Source organism: Schistocerca americana, chromosome 4, assembly GCF_021461395.2.
Source record: "Schistocerca americana isolate TAMUIC-IGC-003095 chromosome 4, iqSchAmer2.1, whole genome shotgun sequence".
Lineage (NCBI taxonomy): Eukaryota > Metazoa > Arthropoda > Insecta > Orthoptera > Acrididae > Schistocerca > Schistocerca americana.
The window spans coordinates 222443324-222470030 of NC_060122.1; the positions used below are offsets into that span (position 1 = coordinate 222443324).

General features: G+C 42.8%; 1 protein-coding gene across 2 annotated transcripts in view; it reads right to left on the reverse strand.

Annotated features, from left to right (window-relative positions):
- Positions 1-26707, reverse strand: part of LOC124613034 (peptidoglycan-recognition protein SC1a/b-like) — a 54056-nt gene that overhangs the window by 21361 nt on the left and 5988 nt on the right. For both annotated transcript variants that reach the window (XM_047141603.1, XM_047141601.1), the window contains exon 2: positions 828-938. In XM_047141603.1, coding sequence (XP_046997559.1) covers positions 828-938 — 111 coding nt within the window. The remainder of the gene's footprint in view (positions 1-827; positions 939-26707) is intronic.

A 26707-nucleotide genomic window follows, 5' to 3' on the forward strand; every position in this document is an offset into this window, starting at 1 on the left:
CCTGCCAGGTTAAAACTGTGTCATAGGACAGAGACTCGATCTCGGGAAGCTGTGAGGAGTGGGCGTAGTCAGACTTGGGTACTCAGATGGTAGGCACTTGCCCACGAAAGGCAAAGGTCCCGAGTTCGAGTCTCGGTCCGGCACACAGTTTGAATCTGCCAAGAAAATTTCTTATCAGTGCACACTCTGCTGCATAGCGAAAATTTCATTCTGGATCTTTACTGACGTTTATATGTGGAATAAAGTTTGTGCACGCCGTAGTTTGTAGGTAATTTACGGTTGTTTTTCATGTAGTTCAGTAATTGTCACCCTGTATATGGCATGGAAATGGAAATGAGCGTTTGGCGTCATTGGCCGGAAGGCCCCTTGCGGGGCAGGTCCGGCCGCCTTGGTGCAGGGCTTATTACATTTGACGCCACGTTAGGCGACCTGGGCGCCGGATGGGGATGAAATGATGATGAAGACAACACAGCACCCAGTCCCGGAGCGGAGAAAATCTCCAAGCCAGCCGGGAATCGAGCCCCGGCCCATAGGACGCCAATCCGTCACGCTGACCACTCAGCTATCGGGGCGGACTGTATGTGGCATGAATTAAATGCATTGAAACGAAATGTATCGATCGTTGGGTATGGCATCAATGAAGATACAGTGATGTGCAATGTAATGCATGTGTAGTGATGTTAGCATTCACTCTGCCAAAGGCAATCAGCTGCAGTTCAAGTATCAGACACCTTTGGTCCCAAAGAGGAACATTATGTCATTAGTGTAGAGTGAACTAAAAACTCGAAGTATTTTAACTTACCATTCTGTCTGTCTTAGGAACTTACTTGAAGAGAAGTCTGCGAAGTACAACACTCCTGCCAGGATGACCAGGATGATGATGCCGGAGGCAGCCAGCATCACCGCCGCCACCCACACAGGTCGTCGACGTCGAATTCCTGCATAAGATCATAAAAAAAGTGATCAGTTCTTTTCCATTAACTACTAGGGCATACTATTCTCTGTAGTAGCTGGTCCTAACGTATAGGTATGTTTTCAGTATAAAAGGTGGCAATATCTCAGACCCATGGATGCTGATCCGGTGATATATCTGCTGATATCTATTGTAGTCTATTTGCATTGCACACAATCGATAAAAATAATTTTTAATTTTGCAAGTCTACACTACTGGCCATTAAAATTGCTACACCACGAAGATAACGTGCTACAGACGCGAAATTTAAGCGACAGGAAGAAGTTGCTGTGATATGCAAATGATTAGCTTTTCAGAGCATTCACACAAGGTTGCCGCCGGTGGCGACAACTGCAACGTGCTGACATGAGGAAAGTTTCCAACCGATTTCTCATACACAAACAGCAGTTGACCGGCGTTGCCTCGTGAAACGTTGTTGTGATGCCTCGTGTAAGGAGGAGAAATGCGTACCATCACGTTTCCGACTTTGATAAAGGTCGGATTTATAAAATTAATAAAATAAAATAAATAAAATATTAATTATTTTATCTGTATGATTGTCTCTCCTATGAGTCGTCAGGTTTTAATTATTCGGTATCAGACGCTTGACAATGGCTTTTTCGTAAAGGCAATGTTACTCGTAGTTGACCGTGAAATAAAACTGAAATAATCGGACTTCGTAATTAAATCGTTTCCAAAGACTGCTGCGGTAGGTGCGGACTCATAAACTAAATCTCAATATTACAATAATTTGCCAGCCATGCCAAAACGTCGTACAGAGGTGATTGTCTACTAAACAAAAAATTACACAGTTAGTTAAATCAGATATATTCAATGAATAAGCCTACAGTTCACAATCCTACTTACTTTTATAAATATAAATTCTTTTCAGAATCGAGTGCCTAGTATGGTTGCAACTCGCAGTAATTTTCTATAACATGAAATATGGCGGTGTGCCAGACAATAAACTAAAATACGTGCTTCTCGCACCACTTCAACCAGAGCTCTCCTTTCTTAATCAAACATACGAGTAACGTAATTGTGCTTTTGTTTTATCAGCGACACAGCGCTGCAGTTGTGTGCCATAGGCTTTATTTATTTGTCACTGATTATTTATTTAATTAATATCTCGCGTTTCCGAGGAAACTCACGCTCGGCATGCAAATGTGCCTTTATATTGCCCCCTGAATTGCGAGGCGAAAGGACACACCTGCAGGCGAGCAATTCACCTAAAGGCACAAGAAAATCTAAGTTATCTACAACTATTTACATGACCTACATTATACACATTATACACATTATATACAAACTTTGAATGACGCGGGTGCGCCGTAAAAGTTCTTATGTTGGCAGATAGAGTGCGCGCATGCGCAGAAGCGTCTGTGTGACTGCCGTTATGTCGTACAGTTAGATCACGCGGCACAGTATTGCAGTTCATATTGTTCGTGTGCGCGCGTTTCTCAGTCGTTGCACAAAGAAAATATTCAACCAAGATTACATATGAAGACTACATTCTATGACAGGTAACTTAGTTTTAAATTTACAATATTCGTTATAACACAATACAACTTAGATTGTTGAATGTTCTTAGTTACATAGTATTGTTTTGAAATACTTCAAAGAAAAATGTCCGTATTTTTCAGGTGCGTTGACCTATACACATCGTGTCGTTATTACAGTTCATATTCATCTGCTGCACAATAATTTTTTTTTACAGGTTAGTATCGTCGTGGTAAAGTTTTTTGATCACAGTAACATCGTTGTATAACAACGTGATTAATACATAAGCGTGTCCATTTCCCATTTCCATTATAGTCGTTGTGATGCAGTTCGTTGTAAGTAAAAGCATTGCTTATTACAGATCAGACGTGACCCGTCGAGTAATTGGTCCACGTGCAGTTCGTTTTTTACATTCCGTGGAAGCTTGGTTGCAGAACCTCGGACGGCACATAGCTGGCGTCGATCCTTGGACAGTCCAGGTAAGAGTGTCCGTCACATTTCGAGAACATTTCATTCCCTGAAGTTCCAACCAAAATTCTTCCACCCGTCGTGTTGTTTTCTGGTCAGGCACTTTGTGTCCATTTAATCCAGTTAACATCTTGAAGTTAGGTACTGTAGTAATGTCACTAGACGATGCACGAATTATGGACTTCACATTTTCAGTTTTTTGCTGAATATAGCTCACCTAAATGTTCGTAGTTATTAATCGAGGAAATCGTTCATCGCGTTTACATAGGTACGATGCATAATGAATGGCATTAACCGTTTCCTTCACATAGGCTTCTGCGTAGTTGCAGAGTTAGTAATGTTCGTTAATGTCCGTGAACAGAGGTTCACTATGCAATGTCTTTTTGGCACTCGTTTTGTTCAAATTTTTACATGATACATCAGTTAAAAAAAAAAAAAGTAATTATACATACACACGTCACATATTTTCTTAGTATAAACATAATACAGTTGCACATAAACATGTTTACATCATCTTTACATCGCTATAGGTTATTACATTGTGTCACATTTGATTACATGAATTGCAGATATTTACATCCTCTTTAGCGGTTTTGCTGGGATATTATCGATGTTTTTTGTGATGTCATCTGAAATTAAGATAGGTTAGACACAACATTCATTACATCAGTAGGCAAGACCAGGCGTTTTCGCTACTCAATAAATATTCAAAATAGTAAGAGAGAGAAAATGTTCGATTCCTCGCGTTTTTTTTTTTTTTTTTTTTTTTTTTTTTTTTTTTTTTTTTTTTTTTTGCGTGTGTGTAGAGTGTCTGTGTGGCCTTGACTACTGGTAGATGCTTTTCGTGTTGAGAGATGTGCGTCTAATCTATTTCTGAAAGTAAAAGATCGCTTCACAGATGACGTCTGTCGGTTCGTCAGGTGTCATACCAAGTCAGTGGTAACTACAATAACAAATGTTCCGTGAAAAATTAATATGTCATTCACTGCTACGTAATCATAAATTTTACTTTAATATTCAGTCTTCTCGGTGGAGCCGCGGCGTTGAAAGAAAAGTTCTTCTGTCTTCAACTGCGACTCTGGAACGCTGAAATGAAAATTTCTATACTACTTATTATCTGTGTTGTAGCAACAGAGTTTTTTGAGTTGCTTAGCAATATTTTGATGGGTATGACTTTGACATTATTCAGCATGAAATGCTCTAAGATCTCGGTGTGCGTATAGCCCAATAATTTTGTTAGTTCTACGATGTTGTAACAGATACGCACCAGGGTGCGGTATGTTAACAATTATATAAGGTCCTTCATATAGCAGACGCCACTTAGCGTTGCGTCGTTTGAGTGCAACAGATTTATGATGAGTACGAAGTAGTACAAGCATTCCTACCTCGAATTTTTGTTTTCTTTTTATTATGTTTCTGTGATGTTTGTTTCGTATCTGTGCGTGATGTGTCAGCGTAGTCAATACTTCTTTTATTTTCTGTTCAGGTGTGATTTCCTTGTCTGACAACTTAGGTAATGGTTCTATCCACTGATCGTTCTGTTTGCAATTGAACATGATCTCGTTAGGTGTGTAATTTGTATCGTAAATATTTAAGTTATTGTGTACGTCTTCGAAAGGACTTAGGTAGGACACCCAATTAGTATGTTTTGATGAAATATAGGTCCTCATGAAACGGTTTAATTCTCGGAAAAGTCTCTCGGTCGCGTTACATTGTGGACTAAACCTCGAAATAAATATACTTTTAATGTTATTGTCCTTCAAGAAATTTCTCCATTTGTACCCAGAATAGTATGCTGCATTATCTGATAGAATTGCTTTAGGTTTTCCCACGTGCGTCAGGTAATCACTTGAGAATCTTCGTATTATAGCACTTGCAGTGGCGGATTTTAAAGCATAAAGTTTAACATGTTTAGAAAATATATCGTAAAAAGCTAAGATATATTTGACGCCTCCAGAGCTTGCTGGATGCGGTCCACTGATGTCAGTACACAGAATTTCCAGGGGTTTACTAGGTAAAATAGAATGTAAATCTGTTTTTGTGGATAAATTCTGAGGTTTTGATTTTTGACATATGACACATGTTTTCAGTTCCCTGTAAATTTTTCTTCTCATATTGCTAAAATAACAGTATGTACTGAGCTTCGCTAAACACTTTTTTGTCCCATAATGACCCCAAACTAAGTGTGTGTGCCAAATTAAATTACGTTCAGACTCTTTGGGAATGCATACACACCAGTTAGTAGCATTTGGATGTCGGCGGTAAAATAGCACATCATTGTGTAACTTGTAATACTTAGTCAAAGGATGATTGTGTTTTTCTACCAGTAATGTTATTATTTTATACCAGTGAGGATCAGATTTTTGTAATTCAGCCATGTTTCTGCACATATCAATATAATATTGGTGATACTGCTTGTCTTGCATTAAGAGAATCCTGTAGTCATTTATATTTTCTAAGTCACTGTTGGTATCATTCATACCTTGTGGAAGTCTAGACAAAGTGTCTGCAATGGTGTTGTCCTTACCTCTTATGTACTTAATTTCAAAAGAGTAGTTCTGAAGTGTAACTGCCCATCGTGATAGTCTAGGATGTACAAGTTTACAAGTTAACAAAAATGTCAGGGCCTGGTGATCGGTGTAAATTACTGTATGTTTTCCAAATAAATAATAATTGAATTTCTTGAATGCCCATACTATGGAAAGTGTTTCTAACTCAGTAGTGGAGTATGTACGCTCACATTCAGTTAGAGTGCGACTCGCAAACCCAATAATTCTTATCTGTTCCTCCTCTTTATTCTTTACAACTTGAAATAAGCAACAGCCCAAGCCAGTACGTGAAGCGTCACAAGTCATACAAAAATCTAAATTGAAATCTGGATGGCTCAATATGTTAGCATTCACTAAAGCATGTTTAATTGTATTAAAGTCATTCTTGCACTGTTCCGACCAGATCCAAACTTGATTCTTTCTGAGTAAATTTAGCAGATGTTTACTGTTCAAAAGTGGTTGTGGCAAAAAAGTCTGAAAAATGAACATAGCCCAAGGAATGATTTTAACTGCTTTTTAATTCGAGGGCTAGGAAAGTTTCTGATAGCATCTAATTTACTGGGATCCGGACGTATGCCCTGTGAATTAATGATATGTCCTAAATACTTTATCTCACTGCAACCAAACTTTGATTTTCTAAGATTGGCTGTGACTCCAGCTTGTGCAAATTTTTCTAAAATTCCTTGAAGTGTGTCAACGTGTTCATTCCAAGATTGTGTAGCTATCAGTATATCATCTACATAGTGTGTGACTGTCTCAACTAAATCGTCGCCAAGCACGGTATCCAGGGCTGTAATGAATACCCCAGAGCTGACATTCAGTCCGAAGGGTAGAACACAAAACTGATAGGTTCGCCCCCCGAACATAAATGCAGTATATTTCCGAGAATCAGGAGTGATACCCACCTGCCAAAACGAATTAGCGAGATCTATTGTGGAAAAATATTTTGCATCTAGAAATTTCTGTAATTGCTCTTCTAAATTTTCAGGTTTTGTGTGAACCGGTAAAATTATTTCATTAATAGCTCGTGCGTCTAACACTAACCTAATGCTTCCATTTGATTTTTTGACAACAAGTAGAGGACTACAGTAAGGTGAGGTGGATGGTTCAATGACCTTCCAGTCTAACATTTGTTTTAATTCTTGCCACACAGCAGGTCGTTGAGATAACGGTACGTTATATGTCTTATGGTAGAAGATCTTGTGAGGCTTAACTTCAATCTTGTACACATACGTGTTGATAACACCTAATCGTTTGGTAAAAACTTGTAAATATTTGGATAACACTTCCTGTAGTTTTATACGTTCATGTACACTGAGAGCTGTAGCTTCACTTATCTTATGATCAAGCAATGTTTTCAAGTCCATTAGCTCTGCGTCAGATGAGCGTGTTTGCATGTCTTGAATGTCTTTGTCAAGTACTAACTGAACCTTGTACCCTGTACAGTGTTTGTCATGCTTTAGAGTTCTCCTGTCCAAATCAATAATAATTACCCTGCTTTTATCATTTAAAATACATTTACCTTTGGAGAAGTCTATAATGCAGTCCTTCTCGCTCATAATATCTATTCCTAATATGCAATTAGTCACAAGGTTTTGTACAACCAGGAATGGCCATTGTACGGTTCCATTACCTATTTTAACGTTTACAAAAACTTGCTTCGTAACCCTACATGACTTATTACCTAGTGCAGTAGTTATTTTACAGTTTTGGGCAGGAAACTCAGGCACAGGTTCCAATTCACACATCTTTTTATAAAAATTAAAAGATAAAACGCTCACAGCTGCACCTGTATCTAGGATAATAGTAGTTGGAATCCCACCTACTACACCAGTAGTGGATGCTAAAACAATTTCATTTGTGTTTAAACGACATTGTGTACTGTCTTGTAAAAGTTCATCTGATATATTGTTATTGTGGTTGTATCTTATAAATAAAACAGGTAGTTTTTGTTTAGAATTACTCGGCATATCATTATTCTGTTGTTCAAGTGTGATGTCAAATAACTGATTAACATTGAAGCCGCCCCCCAAGGATTCTTCAGCCACGACCTGGGGCAAAGTAGTGACTGTTTCTAGTTTGTTGGATTAGCATTTGTACTAGGTACTGACACAGATTGAGGTTGTGCATCAGGTGTCATTTCTATTATATTCACATTCGGATATTGCCTATTATGATCTCCAAACTTTTGCGGTTGTTGTTGCTGTTTCGCATTATAACTTACCTGTCGGTCGTAAGGTATGCTCCAATTTTGACCTGGTGGCTGTTGTGGTAAAGCAGAGTTTGAATGAAAGTACTGATCGTTACGAGTCCAACCTTGATGCTGTCTTGGCTCGTAGTTATTATTATTCCTATTTCTGTTTGTGTTTTTGTTATTACCTTTGTATCCGTTGTTACCGTTGTAGTTATTACCGCGGTGCCTTTTGTGTGGATTGCCGCATGAAATGTTATTACTGTTGTAACTATTGTTTGTATTGGAATACGCGTGTTGATTTTGATTTCCGTACTGAGACGGCATGTGAGTTTGCTGTTTTTGTAGTACCGCGTATCCAACTGTGGGCGCGCCAGAATTGTGTTGGCAAGCCTGCATGTTTTGCATACCACTAGTGTAAACATTGTGGCTGCTGTTTTGCCGCGCGAAGCGCTGATCTTCAAGTAACATGTCAACCGAATCTAAAGCTGTTAAAAAATAATCTGAATCGTCATCCGGGATATGTAGGAGTTTTTCTTTAATATTGAAAGGCAATTTGGCCTTCAACGCACGGAGTATATCTCGCGTTGCGACTGGTTCGTCTAAAAAGTGTCCCATGTTCAAGTATTTTTCAAAATATCTGCGTAAGTTACCATTTTTACTGTTAAAAGTTTCAGGTTCTAAAATTTGTCTTCTGAGTCGCTCCTGACGGATTGCGACCAGAATTTGTTCAGAAAAGCACGCTCAAACTCACTGTACGTGGTACATACGTCAGCTTGACTGTATGCCCAGACAGCTGCATCGCCTTGGATGTAACCGACAATATATGAAATCTTTTTCCGGTCACTCCAAGTGCGTGGAAATGCGTTACTAAAAGATTTGAGAAAAATCACCGGATGAATGGTTCGTTTTTCTGGGATAAAAATCTGAAATTGCCTGTGTTTCATTAAGCTTTCGTCTTCCTTTGCATTATGATATGGATTTGTCCCACTGTAATTACTGCTATGTCCAGCTGGCGAGTAATTACGATAATGTTGCTGTGGTTTACCATGATAATAGCTTGTGTTTGTGTTTCCACATCGTGGTATGTGTTGTAGTCGTGGTGTGTTTTGTTCTTGTGTATTTGTCGTGTGCGGTATGTGTGTGTCATACTCGAATGTATATTGGTTCCTGAACTGTGCATTTTGACTGATATTTTCGTTACATTCGGACTGTGGTCGATCGGTGAATTGTCTCATGGGTGCAGTGACGGATTGTACTGCGTCACTGATCAGCTGTTTGTTATTAGTAATGTATTGCGCTACGGAGTCGTGCACAATTGTTGGTAAATTTTCACGTAAGCATCTATCAAAATGTTTGTCTTTGTTGACTACCCAATCATGAAATTCTTTATTAATATTTTGAAAATGAGCTGTGGCATCAGATTGTAAGATGTCAGTCAGGTGTTGTTCAACATTGTCAAATTTATTCTGTACGTCAGTAATTCGTTTTTCAAGGTTGTCATGTACTGAAGGATATGTTTGAATTTGTTCAGTAAGAACTTCACACGTGACATTAAGGTTTTTTACTTGTGTCTGTAAAAGTGCTACGTCAGTTGTAGTCTTTTCTTGTCTCGTATTAAGCTGGGAAAATTTAGCACTGTGTTCAGTCATCTGTTTGGTCAGTGTGGCGTCTATAAGTTCCACACGCTTACATAAAGTGTCATTACCTGTCTTGAGTGCTATGAGATCAGATTTGATTCCGTCATTTTATGTCTTTAACTGTTCATTTTGCGTCTGTAAGGTTGCCATATTTTCTGCGTTTTGTTTCATTAGCATTTGTAACATGTCGGCAATGTTTACCGTTTGCAAGGTCTCTGCCCCCGCCGCGTCATTAGACGTGACGTCATGCATTAACATGGGCTCTGATTGAGACTTTGAAATTTTTGTGGTGGAGGGCCTATTGTCAAAATTTTCGTCAACACTTGCGTCAATGTTTGATGAATCGTCACTACCGGTTGCTGTCGTAAAGTCATTTTCTAACATTTGTCTCTCGTCCGAGTCGGATTGCGTCTGAATAGTACGTCTTTGCTGTTCCATTTTTGCGTATTGTTTTCTAGTTATTACCATGCCACACGTGATATATGTTTCAAGAAAATATTTGACACTGATTTTAAAATAAAATGCAGTTGAGCATGAATCGCTCGTAGCAACAATGGCTGTCTGTTAATTTAAAAATATAAACTGAATTTGAGATTATTGGTAATGGCTGCTGGCCATGTTACATGATATCGTACAGAAGTCGGCCATATCGTACACTCGTGTATTGGTATTGTTGCATACGTTATTGTTTAAGGAAAAATACTGAGAATGGAATTTATCACTGAAACTGTTATGCGGAAAAGAAACACTACAGAATTTTACTGAAAAGCTAATACACTGAATTATACGTCTGGTCAAGCCTGCTAATGCAAAGATGCTGCGTCTTACCTTATTTTGCTGGAAGCTTCTTTGCGTCTTCCCGCAAAAATTTTATAATTGGCAAATATCTTCTGATTTTTGTTATTTCTCATATAGTCAAGTCCAGGTCCAGAAAGTTGATTTTTCACATGAAACAAAGAGAACAATGTAACAAATGACAAAATAACAAGTCCTGTCACGGTCGCCAATATAAAATTAATAAAATAAAATAAATAAAATATTAATTATTTTATCTGTATTATTGTCTCTCCTATGAGTCGTCAGGTTTTAATTATTCGGTATCAGACGCTTGACAATGGCTTTTTCGTAAAGGCAGTGTTACTCGTAGTTGACCGTGAAATAAAACTGAAATAATCGGACTTCGTAATTAAATCGTTTCCAAAGACTGCTGCGGTAGGTGCGGACTCATAAACTAAATCTCAATATTACAATAATTTGCCAGCCATGCCAAAACGTCGTACAGAGGTGATTGTCTACTAAACAAAAAATTACACAGTTAGTTAAATCAGATATATTCAATGAATAAGCCTACAGTTCACAATCCTACTTACTTTTATAAATATAAATTCTTTTCAGAATCGAGTGCCTAGTATGGTTGCAACTCGCAGTAATTTTCTATAACATGAAATATGGCGGTGTGCCAGACAATAAACTAAAATACGTGCTTCTCGCACCACTTCAACCAGAGCTCTCCTTTCTTAATCAAACATACGAGTAACGTAATTGTGCTTTTGTTTTATCAGCGACACAGCGCTGCAGTTGTGTGCCATAGGCTTTATTTATTTGTCACTGATTATTTATTTAATTAATATCTCGCGTTTCCGAGGAAACTCACGCTCGGCATGCAAATGTGCCTTTATAGATTGTAGCCTATCGCGATTGCGGTTTATCGTATCGCGACACTGCTACTCGCGTTGATCGAGATCCAATGACTATTACCAGAATATGGAATCAGTGGGTTCAGAAGGGTAATTACGGAACGCCATGCTGGATCCCAACCCCCTCGTATCACTAGCAGTCGAGATGACAGGTATCTTATCCGCATGGCTGTAACGGATCGTGCAGCCACGTCTCGAACCCTGAGTCAACAGATGGCGACGTTTGCAATACAACAACTATCTGCACTAACAGTTCGACGTCGTTTGCAGCAGCATGGACTATCAGCTCGGAGACCATCGCTGCGGTTACCCTTGACACTGCACCACAGTGCGCCTGCGATGGTGTACTCAACGACGAACCTGGGTGCACGAATGGCAAAACGTCATTTTTTCGGATGAATCCAGGTTCTGTTTACAGCATCATGATGGTCGCATCCGTGTTTGACGACATCGCAGTGAACGCACATTGGAAGTGTGAATCTGTCATCGCCATACTGGCGTATCACCCGGCGTGATGGTATTGGGTGCCATTGGTTACACGTCTCGGTCACTTCTTGTTCGCATTGACGGCACTTTGAACAGTGGACGTTACATTTCATATGTGTTACGACCCGTGGCTCTATCCTTCATTCGATCCCTACGAAACCCTACATTTCAGCAGGATAATGCACGACCGCATGTTGCAAGTCCTGTACGGGCCTTTTTGGATACAGATAATTTTCGACTGCTGCCCTGGCCAGCACATTCCCGAGATCTCTCACCAACTGAAAGCGTCTGGTCAATGGTGGCCAAGCAACTGGCACGTCACAATACGCCTGTCACTTCTCTTGATGAACTGTGGCATTGCGTTAAAGCTGCATAGGCAGCTGTACCTGTTCACGCCATCCAAGCTCTGTTTGACTCAATGCCCAGGCGTGTCAAGGCCGTTATTACGGCCAGAGGTGGTTGTTCTGGGTACTGATTTCTCGGGTTCTATGCACCAAAATTGCGTGAAAGTGTAATTACATGTCAGTTCTAGTATAATATATTTGTCCAATGAATACCCGTTTATCATCTGCCCTTCTATTTTGTGTAGCAATTTTAATGGCCAGTAGTGTATATATTACCCACTCGGGACGGAGTGCCACTGTCTAAGCTTCAATGTACAGTATCCTGGGTGGATAGATGTGTTTTGACAGCGCCATTTCTCCTAGTATTCAGCACAGTTACGGAAAGCCAGTTCGCTTGAGAAATACGGTTCAGGCGCTAACTGTGGCTGAAAATGATTCTGTCTGTCCAGTATTGGAGGCTGCCTGTTGGCCTCCATGTTCTGAGCATTCTCAGTAGGTTGGATTATTTGTAGGCAAGAGTTTATTTATTAGGCGCCCGCTGCGGCTCGCGTTGGTGCTGTTTGTAGGTTTTCGTCCTCTGTTGGAGGCCAGACCGTATCGTTTAGTTGGCATGCTTGCGGTTGTTTGTCTTCTTCTCGTCTTGACTGGCGCCACTCGGTTTCGCAAGCGTTGCCTGTCCGCTAGTGGCAGCAGCGGCGGTTATCGATACGTAGTAACTGTTGCCCTATCTTTGGGCGACGTCGTTGTTTTCCCGGGTCGTGTGAGTGTGGCAGTTCGGTGGGGACTCAGGAGGAGCCAGTTCCGCGCAGTGCGAGAACACGCCGGGACCACTGGCGGCGCGCATGGACTGCCGTATGGAAGGGCTGTGGTCACGAGGGTGTACAACCTCGTCGTAAACCGGTCCAGCAAGCTTTAAGATGAGTGCATTTCAATCCAGGTAGAGTGGAGTGAGTCACCCATGTGGGCCCTGTAGTAAGTGATGTTGTGACAGTTTATCATCGCACCGTCCTGTGCAGTTTGGTGGATCTGCGTACCGCTTAGTACTTGAGGACTCTACTGTGTTAAAAGCACTTGGCTCGGTGATTAGACAGTGTGGTTACTCAAGTGTGAATTAATAAAGCTGTGAAGAGATTTGTTTCATTTTGCCAACTGTCGTCCGAGTTTTCACAGTGAGTTTAGTGTGCGTTTGTGTGCCTAATGAATTTGATGTCACTCATATGATACTTGGTTTTGGTTCGCGTTGCGATTGTTTCCGCAATGACGTGTGGTTGCTGATTCTGGTTGGTTACATCTCAGTTTTGCCTCGCACGCAAATCGAGTGGGGTTTTAGTTACCGTTAGTTTGTCTGGTGTTGTGTACTGTGATTTGTTTGTTCAGATTTTCGGGTTTGTCGAATCGGACGGAAATTTGGTAGTGGTTCGTTTCTCGTTCCGGGCGCTCTAAACACAATATTCTGGGGACATATGCAGACTGCCGGTTCCGACTTTGGCGTATTGTTCCATCGCTGCATTTGGTTTATCGGACGCCAGGTAGCTTCAGCAAGATTATCATTAGTCATTCGTTAGACTGCCACTAGTCGGAATTACCATCTTCTGAAGTGAATGCAACTCTTGGCTGCCTATCTCATTGCTCGCGAAAGTGTTTGTTGCCAGACCTTCTCAGAGGTCGATTCCTGGAGCACCGTCTGTGACTGGTCCTTCTGTTTTATTATTGTGTTATTTATTACCGTACCTTGTAATGCCTACATTAAAGGTTATGTATGTCTAGTTAATAGTTCTGGTCGCCTTCTGGAATAAATCTAGTAGTGTAAGGGTTCTGTTACAATGTAACCATCATCTTATTTCACCCGTTTGGTGGTCAGTTGCTTCTTTCTTTTAATTAACCTTTGCTTGTATTTGCTGTTTTACAGCAGGTTTATAAATTTTTTTATATAATTGCCATTCCTGGTGTGTAAGGTCTTCAGCCGTGATTGTGGTCATTTGCTTTGAAAAAATAATCCGATATTTGTAGTTTAGCAGTAAGCCTTAACACCTTATTTACTGCCATTCCTGGTGTCTGATACCTTCTGCAGTGTTTGTGGCCACTTACCTTTTAATAATTCAATATCTGTATTTATTACCATTCTTCGCATGTAAGGCCTTCAGCTGTGATCACAGTGGCTTGTTCTTTTAAAACATTATCTGTATTTTACGGTGATTTGCTAACTTGTAATGCACTGAAAGCACTATTATTTACACAGTTGTTTATTCCTTCATTAATAATGTGTGGTATTTTTTTTGATTTATTGTTGAGTCTGGAATTACTGTTTTAAAAATAAATGTGTGTAACTGTAAAAGGCAACCAATCGTAACTGATTATGGCCCCGTCCACAATCGCAATCGAATCCTGCTTTCCCTTGACTACCACCATGTCTCAGATTCTGTTATGGATATTGTGTCCATGGAGTGGAAGAACTTCAGCTGCACTCTATTTGCCTATGGTGGGGACTCATCCGAGCTGTGGAACAGTTCTTTCTGGATGCTGTAAAGCGTATAGGATGCAGCCAACAGCAGGTTAGAGTCTGTGCAGAATAATGTCGCCAGCAGATATGCAATTGGCAGGGCACGCATGGGGAGAGCAGTAGTGGTGGGGGTGTCGACAGGCACTGTAGGGGAAATGCCGAGAGCTGGAGGGGAGTTGCTTTTCCGAATTGAAGTCTACCCGCACATTTTTTTGTAAATATTAAGTATAGCCCCTCCAAGCCCACCCTTGCATGGTAACCATTCAAAAGAGGTCTACATTCACCTCTGCTTTGGGCAGTATGTAGAAAGTATTCCGCTGAAAATGCAACAACAAAAGCAGCGATTTATTAAACCACTGTTAACTTTTGGAGAAGTGTCATGCGTGGCAAATTTTCAGTAAAACCTACTTTTCCTTGTTTCTGTGTCAAAATTTGATTCTTTTGCCAAAACACAATGGAGTTTACATAATGTCACCTCACTAACATGTAGTGCAGGCGCAACTGCAAGAGAATTCTGTACTAGTGGTTTATTGTGTTTATTAAATGAGGAACTGAGGACAAGTAAGGTCAGTAGTTTATGGAAAAGCACATCCTCTGTACAGAAATAAACGTGAAATGTCTTCAACTGTGCTGTTCCTAAACCTACAGCATTTTTCGATTCACCAGCTATCGATCGCCCTTAAAAATTACACTAGTGGCCATTAAAATTACTACACCACGAAGATGACCTGCTACAGATGCGAAATTAAACCGACAGGAAGAAGTTGCTGTGATATGCAAATGATTAGCTTTTCAAAGCATTCACACAAGGTTGCCGCCGGTGGCGACACCTTCAACGAGCTAACATGAGCAAAGCTTCCAACCGATTTCTCTTACACAAACAGCAGTTGACCGGCGTTGCCTGGTGAAACGTTGTTCCGATGCCTCGTGTAAGGAGGAGCAATGCGTACCATCACGTTTCCGACTTTGATAAAGGTCGGATTGTAGCCTATCGCGATTGCGGTTTATCGTATCGCGACATTGCTCCTCGCGTTGGTCGAGATCCAATGACTGTTAGCAGAATATAGAATCGGTGTGTTCAGAAGGGTAATACGGAACGCCGTGCTTGATCCCAACGGCCTCGTATCACTTGCAGTCGAGATGACAGGCATCTTATCCGCATATATCCGCACGGCTGTAACGGATCGTGCAGCCACGTCTCGATCCCTGAGTCAACAGATGGGGACGTTTGCAAGACAACAACCATCTGCACGAACAGTTCGACGACGTATGCAGCAGCATGGACTATCAGCTCGGAGACCATTGCTGCGGTTACCCTTGACGCTGCATCACAGACAGGAGCGCATGCGATGGTGTACTCAACGACGAACCTGGGTGCACGAATTGCAAAACGTCATTTTTTCGGATGAAATCAAATGGCTCTGAGCACTATGGGACTCAACTGCTGAGGTCATTAGTCCCCTAGAACTTAGAACTAGTTAAACCTAACTAACCTAAGGACATCACAAACATCCATGCCCGAGGCAGGATTCGAACCTGCGACCGTAGCGGTCTTGCGGTTCCAGACTGCAGCGCCTTTAACCGCACGGCCACTTCGGCCGGCTTTCGGATGAATCCAGGTTCTGTTTACAGCATGATGATGGTCGCATCCACGTTAGGCGACATCGAAAAAGTCTGTAGTTCGTGAAATAACACTGTAGATAATGAAGATTTGCATAATCACAATAAGCAGAACACTCTCCTCTTTGCATGCTATCATTTGAAAAATCACATTTCGATATCTCAAACCGTTCATGAAATATAGTGTTGTAGATGTTTCATTCTGGCTTTATAGCTGGTGCTCGATCGCAAATGAGTGTGCTACATCAGATAAGTTTTATTGAGAATGGTGACATATAGAGATTTCCACCCAAGTCTAATGAAAATATTAACTAAATTTCATATGCAGCAAGCTATTGTGTAATGTTTAACAAACGTAAAAAGCATAGTAACCGCTAATTTTAATTGCAAACTTTTCGAATTTCGCACAATGTCTTACTTAAATGCTAATATCACATTTTCGAAACGATGAGTACGTCATCATGAAGCAGAGATTTAAAGCTATAAGTGGGGAAACAATGAAATTTTTTTACCGAATTGTTTCTGTTCAACAGTTTGAGAGAAACTGCAGGGATTATGGCTAGATTCTGTCATCGCAGCGCGGCGCCGAGCGCTCGAAAGAGGGCAAACAATGTCGGCCTGTCCTTCCAAACAAACGACTGAACTCGCCCACTGCTTTGGACGAAAACTGACCACCGTACGTCGGCCACTGCATCCTGCGTGGACTTTACCATACTACCAAACATATGTGTCCCTTCAGATCAGAAGAGTACTTTTCTATCCAGGTTGCTAAAGAATGCTGGTCTTGTAAGGTGAAGGCGGTGCTCACCATCTGCAGCATCTGATCGGCTGTGGACCGTTGGTACAGAGCCGAATCGAGGGTCTAAACCAGAGGCTTAGACGTTTAAGAGACGGCGTTGCTGCGAATTCTTGGATTGATTCGTGGGGCGGAGACATGCTGGGTTCTGCTAAACAAATCAGGAGTCCACTGCACACGGAATGTAGCTGCACAGTTAGCGGAAGCAGAGTCGAGTAGATTCAGAGGTTTTAAAGTATTATCCCACATGTTGTGCAAAACAGGTCGGAACAGTGTTGCAAAATCAGACAGAATGTATCTCAAAGAAAACAAAATTTCTTAGTTTGGCAACGGTTCACAGAATCTTCTAATTTAGTGTGGACTTCATTGCGAGACGCTTTAAGTGATGTCCACAGTGAAACGCTGTCCCAAAATCTAGTAGGATATAAAAGAAGATCAGAGCGTATGTGAGGGATATTAGTGGAAAAACCCCTTACGTTCATTGGGTGATAGCAGAGGTAATGGAAACGAAAAGGAGAGTTATTCAACATTGTTTTCCAAAACTGTTTCACTAAAGCTGATGCAATAAATATTCCAAACCAGTTGGGAGTAATTTCAAAATGGTGTATCTTAGTAGTGTGTGATGTGCTGTAACGTCACCCAAAATAACCTGCGATTTTACACTACTGGCCATTAAAATTGCTACACCAATAAGAAATGCAGATGATAAAAAAGTATTCATTACACAAATATTATACTAGAACTGACATGTGATTACATTTTATCGCAATTTGGGTGCATAGATCCTGAGAAATCAGTACCCAGAACAACCACCTCTGGCCGTAATAACGGCCTTGATACGCCTGGGCATTGAGTCAAACAGAGCTTGGATGGCGTGTACAGGTACAGCTGCCCATGCAGCCTCAACACGATCAAGAGTACTGACTAGCGTAATGTGATGAGCCAGTTGCTCGGCCACCATTGACCAGACGTTATCAATTGGTGAGAGATCTGGAGAATGTGCTGGCCAGGGCAGCAGTCGAACATTTTCTGTATCCAGAAAGGCCCGTACAGGACCTGCAACATGCGGTCGTGCATTATCCTGCTGAAATGTAGGGTTTCGCAGGGATCGAATGGAGGGTAGAGCCACGGGTCGTAATACATCTGAAATGTAACGTCCACTGTTCAAAGTGCCGTCAATGCGAACAAGAGGTGACCGAGACGTGTAACCAATGGCAACCCATACCATGACGCCGGGTGATACACGCTTCCAGTGCGCGTTCACGGCGAATTCTCCAAACACGGATACGACCATCATGATGCTGTAAACAGAACCTGGATTTATCCGAAAAAATTACGTTTTGCAATTCGTGCACCCAGGTTCGTCGTTGAGTACACCATCGCAGGCGCTCCTGTCTGTGATGCAGCGTCAAGGGTAACCGCAGCCATGGTCTCCGAGCTGATAGTCCATGCTGCTGCAAACGTCGTCGAACTGTTCGTGCCGATGGTTGTTGTCTTGCAAACGTTCCCATCTGTTGACTCAGAGATCGAGACGTGGCTGCACGATCCGTTACAGCCTTTCGGATAAGATACCTGTCATCTCGACTTTAGTGATACAAGACCGTTGGGATCCAGCACGGCGTTCCGTATTACCCTCCTGAAACCACCAATTCCATATTCTGCTAACAGTCATTGGATCTCGACCAACGCGAACAGCAATGTCGCGATACGATAAACCGCAATCGCGATAGGCTACAATCTGACCTTTATCAAAGTCGGAAACGTGATGGTACGCATTTCTCCTCCTTACACGCGGAATCACAACAACTTTTGACCAGGCAACGCCGGCCGACTGCTGTTTGTGTATGAGAAATCGGTTGGAAACTTTCATCATGTCAGCACGTTGTAAGTATCGAGCTGGCCGGAGTGGCCGAGCGGTTCTAGGCACTTCAGTCTGGAACTGCCCGATCGCTACGGTCGCAGGTTCGAATCCTGCCTCGGGCATGGGTGTGTGTGATGTCCTTAGGTTAGTTAGGTTTAAGTAGTTCTAAGTTCTAGGGGACTGATGACCACAGATGTTAAGTCCCATAGTGCTCGGACCCATTTGAACCATTTGAACCTTCATGTTATGAATGTCACCCACGTTTAAAGCCAAAGGTAGGAAAACAAACGTCCGACCTTCATTTGCGTTAGATGTCTTGCGTCACTGCTGAGTTTTCAGAAAAATATGTTGAAGCAACAACGTCATTCTGCAGAAACAATTGAAAAATTAACTCCCACGGACACAGCCTTATAGAAAATACCTTCAGTGGCGGTGGGAGGGTCTGAGTGTTCCAGCGAAGTTGAAGGCTACACCGACAATAGCATACCTGCTGGCAGGGACATACAAGTCGGACAGGCCTCGACAGAGGAGCCAGAAGAACTATGTCTCACATAGAGCGGGAGGGAGGGGCGGAGGCTCTCGCTAGCGGAGTAAACCTCAAGGGAAAATTCTGGTTCAGAAATGATTCAGCTGGCTCTGAGCACTACGGGACTTAACATCTGAGGTCATCAGTGCCCTAGAACTTAGAACTACTTAAACCTAACTGACCTACGGACATCACACACATCCATACCCGAAGCAGGATTCGAACCTGCGACAGTAGCGCTCGCGCGGTTCCGGACTGAAGCGCCTAGAGCCGCTCGGCCACAACGGCCGGCCGGAAAATCCTGGTCTTCCAAGTTAGGGGTTGGATGGGGGGCTAGCAACCCCACCTCGGATACCACACATCGACCTCAGAAGAATAAGTAGATTACACGATGGTGACACAGCAAAGAAAGGGGTTACTCAGGAGGAAAATGGATATCATGATAGCCACCTGGAATGTGAGGACATTTACGAGGGCTGGTAAACTGCAAGAAATTAAAGAGGAAATGCATAAGTATACAGTGATAACAGCTGACTACAAGAACTACTATCGAAAGGACATGGAATGATTGCAACAGCTAAACATACAGGGTGCTCCATTGATAGTGACCGGGCCAAATATCACACGAAATAAGCGTCAAACGAAAAAACGACAAACTTGTCTAGCTTGAAGGGGGAACCAGATGGCGCTATGGTTGGCCCGCTAGATGGCGCTGCCATAAGTCAAACGGATATCAACTGCGTTTCTTTAAATAGGAACCCCCATTTTTATTACATATTCGTGCAGTACGTAAAGAAATATTAATGTTTTAGTTGGGCCACTTTTTTCGCTTTGTGATAGATGGCGCTGTAATAATCACAAACGTTTAAGTGCGTGATATCACGTAACATTCCGCCAGTGCGAACGGTATTTGCTTCATGATACATTACCCGTGTTAAAATGAGCCGTTTACCAATATCGTGTTGATGTATGGCTATTGTGATCAAAATGCCCAACGGGCGTGTGCTATGTATGCTGCTCGGTATCCTGGACGACATCATCCAAGTGTCCGGACCGTTCGCCGGATAGTTACGTTATTTAAGGAAACAGGAAGTGTTCAGTCACATGTGAAACGTCAACCACGACCTGCAACAAATGATGATGCCCAAGTAGGTGTTTTAGCTGCTGTCGCGGCTAATCCGCACATCAGTGGCAGACATATTGCGCGAGAATCGGGAATCTCAAAAATGTCGGTGTTGAGAATGCTACATCAACATCGATTGCACCCGTACCATATTTCTATGCACCAGGAATTGCATGGCGACGACTTTGGACGTCGTGTACAGTTCTGCCACTGGGCACAAGAGAAATTACGGGACGGTGACAGATTTTTTGCACGCGTTCTATATAGCGACGAAGCGTCATTCACCAACAGCGGTAACGCAAACCGGCATAATATGCACTATTGGGCAACGGAAAATCCACAATGGCTGCGACAAGGGGAACATCAGCGACCTTGGCGGGTTAATGTATCGTGTGGCATTATGGGAGGAAGGATAATTGGCCCCCATTTTATCGACGGCAATCTAAATGATGCAATGTATGCTGATTTCCTGCGTAATGTTCTACCGATATTACTACAGGATGTTTCACCGCATGACAGAATGGCGATGTACTTCCAACATGATGGGTGTCCGGCACATAGCTCGCGTGCTGTTGAAGCGGTATTGAATAGCATATTTCATGACAGGTGGATTGGCCGTCGAAGCACCATACCATGGCCCGCACGTTCACCGGATCTGACATCCCCGGATTTCTTTCAGTGGGGAAGGTTGAAGGATATTTGCTACCGTGATCCACCGACAACGCCTGACAACATGCGTCAGCGCATTGTCAATGCATGTGCGAACATTACGGAAGGCGAACTACTCGCTGTTGAGAGGAATGTCGATACACGTATCGCCAAATGCATTGAGGTTGACGGAAATCATTTTGAGCAGTTATTGCATTAATGTGGTACTTACAGGTAATCATGGTGTAACAGCATGCGTTCTCAGAAAAGATAAGTTCACAAAGGTACATGTATCACATTGGAACAACCGAAATAAAATGTTCAAATGTACTTACGTTCTGTATTTTAATTTAAAAACCTACCTGTTACCAACTGTTCGTCTAAAGTTGTGAGCCGTATGTTTGTGACTATTACAGCGCAATCTATCACAAAGCGAAAAGAGTGGTCCAACTAAAACATTCATATTTCTTTACGTGCTACACGAATATGTAATAAAAAATGGGGGTTGCTATATCAAAAAACGCAGTTGATATCCGTTTGACCTATGGCAGCCCCATCTAGCGGGCCAACCACAGCGTCATCTGGTTTCCCCTTTCAAGCTAGACAAGTTTCGTTCTTTGTAGTATTTTCTTTTGACACTTATTTCGTGAGATATTTGGCCCAGTCACGATCAATAGACCACCCTGTATATTGATGTATAGTGGAGGGGAAACATATATTGATGTATAGTGAATGGAGTTACGGGTCATCACGGTATTGGCTTTCTTATACATAGCTAAAAGAAGATAAAAATAATTAGTTTCAAAGCAATCAGATACAAGTTGTGTCCTTTGAGAGCTGGGACACGGGGTTTCAATATCACGATGATGTTTGCCTACGCTCCTACGGAAGAATCAGATGAAGATGACAAGGATGCAGTTTACTTCGAAATGGAGAAGGAAATCAGCAAAGTCAGAGGCATTACCAAAAAACTATCCTTGGGGATCTGAATGCAAAAATAGAGAAAGAAGTGTACGGAAACATAACAGGAAGGGACTGTCTACGTGGAGTCTGACTAAGTCTGATACACTTTGCCAGTGGCAAGTAAGTAATAAAAAGCTCATGGCGTCCAAGGAAAGATAATAGGAAGTGCATGTGGGCATCGCCAGAGGGAGTTACGAGAAACCAGACAGACCACGCTACATATGATTATAGATAAACGGCACACATCAGTAATTATGGAAGTTAGCGACTGTAGAGGGTTAGATGGAGACACAGATCATTAGTTAGTGAGGATTAGATATAGGCAGAAGACAGGTATAGTAAGAATCAAAAAGAGTAGGAGAAAAGTGAAACACAATATAGAAAGACTCCAAATTAAAGAAAAGCAGGAAGAATGCAAGAAGAAATTAGAAGAGATTATCAAGACAAGAAAGAGCACATGGATGTGTGACGGCACGAAGAGGAGGAATGCAAGAGCAAAGAAGGCTGTGAGACGACATCAGCCAATAGCCTTCTGACAAGGATCGCAACACGACAGGAGCGACCTCTAGCCGAAGAGAATATAAGCGCCGCTCCTGCCAGTCTCGGCCAACTAGTCTTCCGTCGCCACGCAGAATATGTAACCCAAAAAAGACTGAAACCGATAAAGGTATTGTACCCAATGTTCACCGGCAGGGAATCGAACCTCTACACCAAGCTCCGGCTGTATCGGATGGCTGTCCACCCTTCCCTCACCTATGGCTCCACTGCGTGGCCTTCGATTAGTGCCTCCCAGATGCAGCCCCTCCAGCACCTGCAGAATAAGGTCCTCTGGTGGAGCCTGCATGCCCCTCCCCTCACGAGGAAATGGACATGGCCACTCTCAATACGTGCATGCGAGAGAAGGCGCGGCGTCTCTATGCCAAAGTAGAAACCCGACGTGACACGGTCGCTGGCGTACAAACCATTGGCACCACAACTCGCGGCGCTGACACCAGCGCCTTGTTCCTCTAATCATCCTTGGGGACTCAGATACCGACCACAGTTAACGATAGCATTCTTACGCCCACTCACGAAGCGTTAGTATTAACTTGACTACTCGTTGGGCGTCGATCGTCGTGAACCACCAATGTTGCTACCTAATGTTGTCCGTAGTTATGTTAACTCTTGCCTGCAACCTGAACTTTCCCCGTCGGAGGGTGGTAAGGGACTTCAAGTCCCACCGCCAGATCTTCAAAGTGCGCTTCAGTGATGTCTTTGGAACAAAATCATTGTCGAATGGAACAGTTTTACCATCCACCAACACAGTAAGACCGTGAGCCTCGGCCGCACAGTGCCAGACCGGAACACACAGACTAGCACAGTACTAGAAGACAGTACTAGGCCATCCTTTAGTGATCCACAAACTGTGTGACAAACTTACTTGAACATTGTATATAGCAAAGGACTATGACTTAATTGCATGTCGTCCATCGCTTGCAACACCGTTGTAAATTCAAAGTAAAGTATTGTCAATCTTCTACACTCATGCTCATAAATTAAGGATAATGCTGATGCATGGTGAAACAACGCTCTGGTGGGCGGTTTTCGGGTTTAAATCACCTCGAGGTATGACCATGCGGTGCATTTGACCTGCGGTCGTCGCACGGTGGCGCTGGCAGCAGTCCACATACACAGAGGTATGTTGGTGCATGTCAGAGTACGGTGCAGCGAGTAAGTGTGCAGACGTGCTGATGGTGACTGTGTGTTGAAATGGCTCAAAGAACACATATTGATGACGTTAGGAGGGGTAGAATATTAGGGCGACTGGAGGCTGGCCAGACACAGCAGGTCGTAGCATGGGCCCTCGTGTGCCACAAAGTGAGATCTCAAGATTATGGCAACGAATCAAGCAGACAGGAAACGTATCTGGGTGCTATAGTACGGGACGTCCACACTGTACAACACAACAAGAAGACCGATATCTCACCATCAGTTCCCGCAGACGGCCACGGCGTACTGCAGCTAGCCTTGCTCAGGACCTTACCGCAGCCACCGGAACAGTTGTCTCAAGGCACACAGTCTACAGACGACTGAACAGACATGGAGACATGGTTTATTCGCCCAGAGGCCTGCAAGGTGCATTCCACTGACCCCTGGTCACAGGAGAGCCCGTAAAGCCTAGTGTCATGAACACAGTACATGATCATTGGAACAGTGGTCCCAGGTTATGTTTAAGGACGAGTCCAGGTATAGTCTGAACAGCGATTCTCGCCGGGTTTTCATCTGGCGTGAACCAGGAACCAGATACCAGCCCCTTAATGTCCTTGAAAGGGACCTGTATGGAGGTCGTGGTTTGATGGTGTGGGGTGGGATTATGATTGTTGCACGTACACCCTGCATGTCTTTGACAGAGGAACTGTAACAGGTCAGGTCCACTGAGACGTCATCTTGCAGCAGTATGTCCGCCTTTTCAGTGGTGCAGTATGTCCCATCTTCCTCCTAATAGATGATAACGCACGGCCCGACCGAGCTGCCATCGTGGAGGAGTACCACCTTGAAACAGAAGATGTCAGGTGAATGGAGTGGCCTGCCTGTTCTCCAGACCTAAACCCCATCGAGCACGTCTGGAATGCTCTCGGTCGACGTATCGCTGCACGCCTTCAAACCCCTAGGACACTTCAGGAGCTCCGACAGGCACTGGTGCAACAATGGGGGGCTTTACCCCAGCAGCTGCTCGACCACCTGATCCAGAGTATGCCAACCCGTTGTGCGGCCTGTGTACGTGTGCATGGTGATCATATCCCACATTGATGTCGGGGTACATGCGCAGGAAACAGTGCCGTTTTGTAGCACATGTCTTTCGGGACGGTTTTCTCAACTTATCACCAATACCGTGGACTTACAGATCTGTGTCGTTTATGTTCCCTATGCACCTATTCTATTAGCGCCAGTTTTATGTGGTACCACGTTGTGTGGCACCGCATTCTGTAATTATCTTTAATTTATGAGCATGAGTGTAAGTTGTAATAAAAACTATTAATGTGATTTGCTTGAATTGTTGTGTAGCATTCCGAGAACGCTTCACCCTTTAGGCACTCTATACGAGACGAGGGGGCAGGACCCAGCAACTGGAAACAGTTATCAGTGTAGCCATGGAAGAATCACTGGAGAGGCAGAATAATAACTCTGAAATGGTTAGACTAGCAATGCTCACTGGTAATCCAGAGAGAATTAAGTGAGGCAAAGAACGCTGCAAAGTAAATCAAGACTAGCAGCAAAAAACTATAGAGAGACGAGGAAAACAGCAGATAAGTTATATATAGTGATGAAACGGCAAAATGAAAGGAGGAAGATAGCGCAGTTGGACAAAATAGGGAGTAATAATGAGAAATGAAACTTCTGTGAAAGATCCACACTCTAGAGAAATGAAGACAGGACACCAACCAAGAGCAGTCTTCTATATAGACATAGATGGGAACCTAATTGGAGATAAAAGCAAAGCTTGGAAAGATGGCAACAGTATTTTGACGAGTTACTTGGGGGGAAGGGGGGAGGGGACAGAACTGGAATTAGAATCACAAACAGACAAGCAGGAAGTCGAATCACCAAACTTAGAGAAAGTGAAGAATGCAATTAAAAATTTCAACAACAATAAAGCAGGAGAAGACAGCATAGAGGCCGAATTATTAAAATTTGGGGGAAAGAAGATGGAGACGGCTGTCTATGAATTAATAAAGGAAATATGGATAAAGGAAGAAATGCCTAAGGATTGGACCGTTGAAAATAACCTCCCCTTTAAACAACTATGGTGATAAGGCAGGGTGCGACCATGAACGAAGGAAGGAAGACTGGGTTTAACGTCCCATCAATATCGGGGACATTAGAGACGGGTCAGGGATGGGGAAGGAAATCGGTCGTATCCTTTCAAAGGAACCATCCTGGCATTTGCCTTTATCGACTTAGGGAAATTACGGAATACCTAAATCTCGATTGCTGTACGTGGATTTGAAGAGAGTAACAATTACCGCGGGATTAATCTCTTAGATAAAACGTAAAATTTGTTTAGTAAGATTTTAGCCCGTCGGCTAGAATTCCGCGTGGAAACGGTACTGGGGAATTATCAGGCTGGATTTAGGAGGCACAGATTCACAATGGACCAGATATTTTTATTGAGACAAGTGCTACAGAATTTTCATGACTGTGACAAGCGTTAACTGCATTCGTTTTACGTTGAGTTTAAACTAGCGAATTGGCAGTCTTGACAAGAATAAGATCCTCCGTTAAAATTAGTGAGGTTGTCCGAAATGACAATGAAAACAACAGTTTTCAAGAACAGTATAGAGCAAGAGTTGTCAGGAGAGTTCCATGTGCGGAGGAATCTGTGCCAAGGAGATGTGATCTCTGCGTTACTTTTAACTTAGCACTTGAGAAGCTAATTCGGCAAATACCAACAAACCTAGTTGGAACAATATTTAAACGGCAGGTCCAGATGGTGGCATACGCTGATGACACGGTATTAATCGCAAGGAATATCAGGGCTTGGAAGAATAATTATGCTGCACTGGAAGGAGCAGCGTGGAAATTAGGACTGGAAGTTAATACAGGGACAGCAAAGTGTATGATGATGTTAGATCCTAGTGAGGCGGAGAGGCTTCCATAAAAAAAATGGAGAAGTTTAAATACTTAGGCTCAATAATAACAGAAGATAATACACTGAAGAGCAAAAAAACCGGTGCACCTGCCTAATATCGTGTAGGGCCTCCGCGAGCACGCAGAAGCGCCGCAACACGACGTAGCATGGACTCTACAAATGTCTGAAGTAGTGCTGGAGGGAATTGACACCATGAATCCTGCAGGGCTGTCC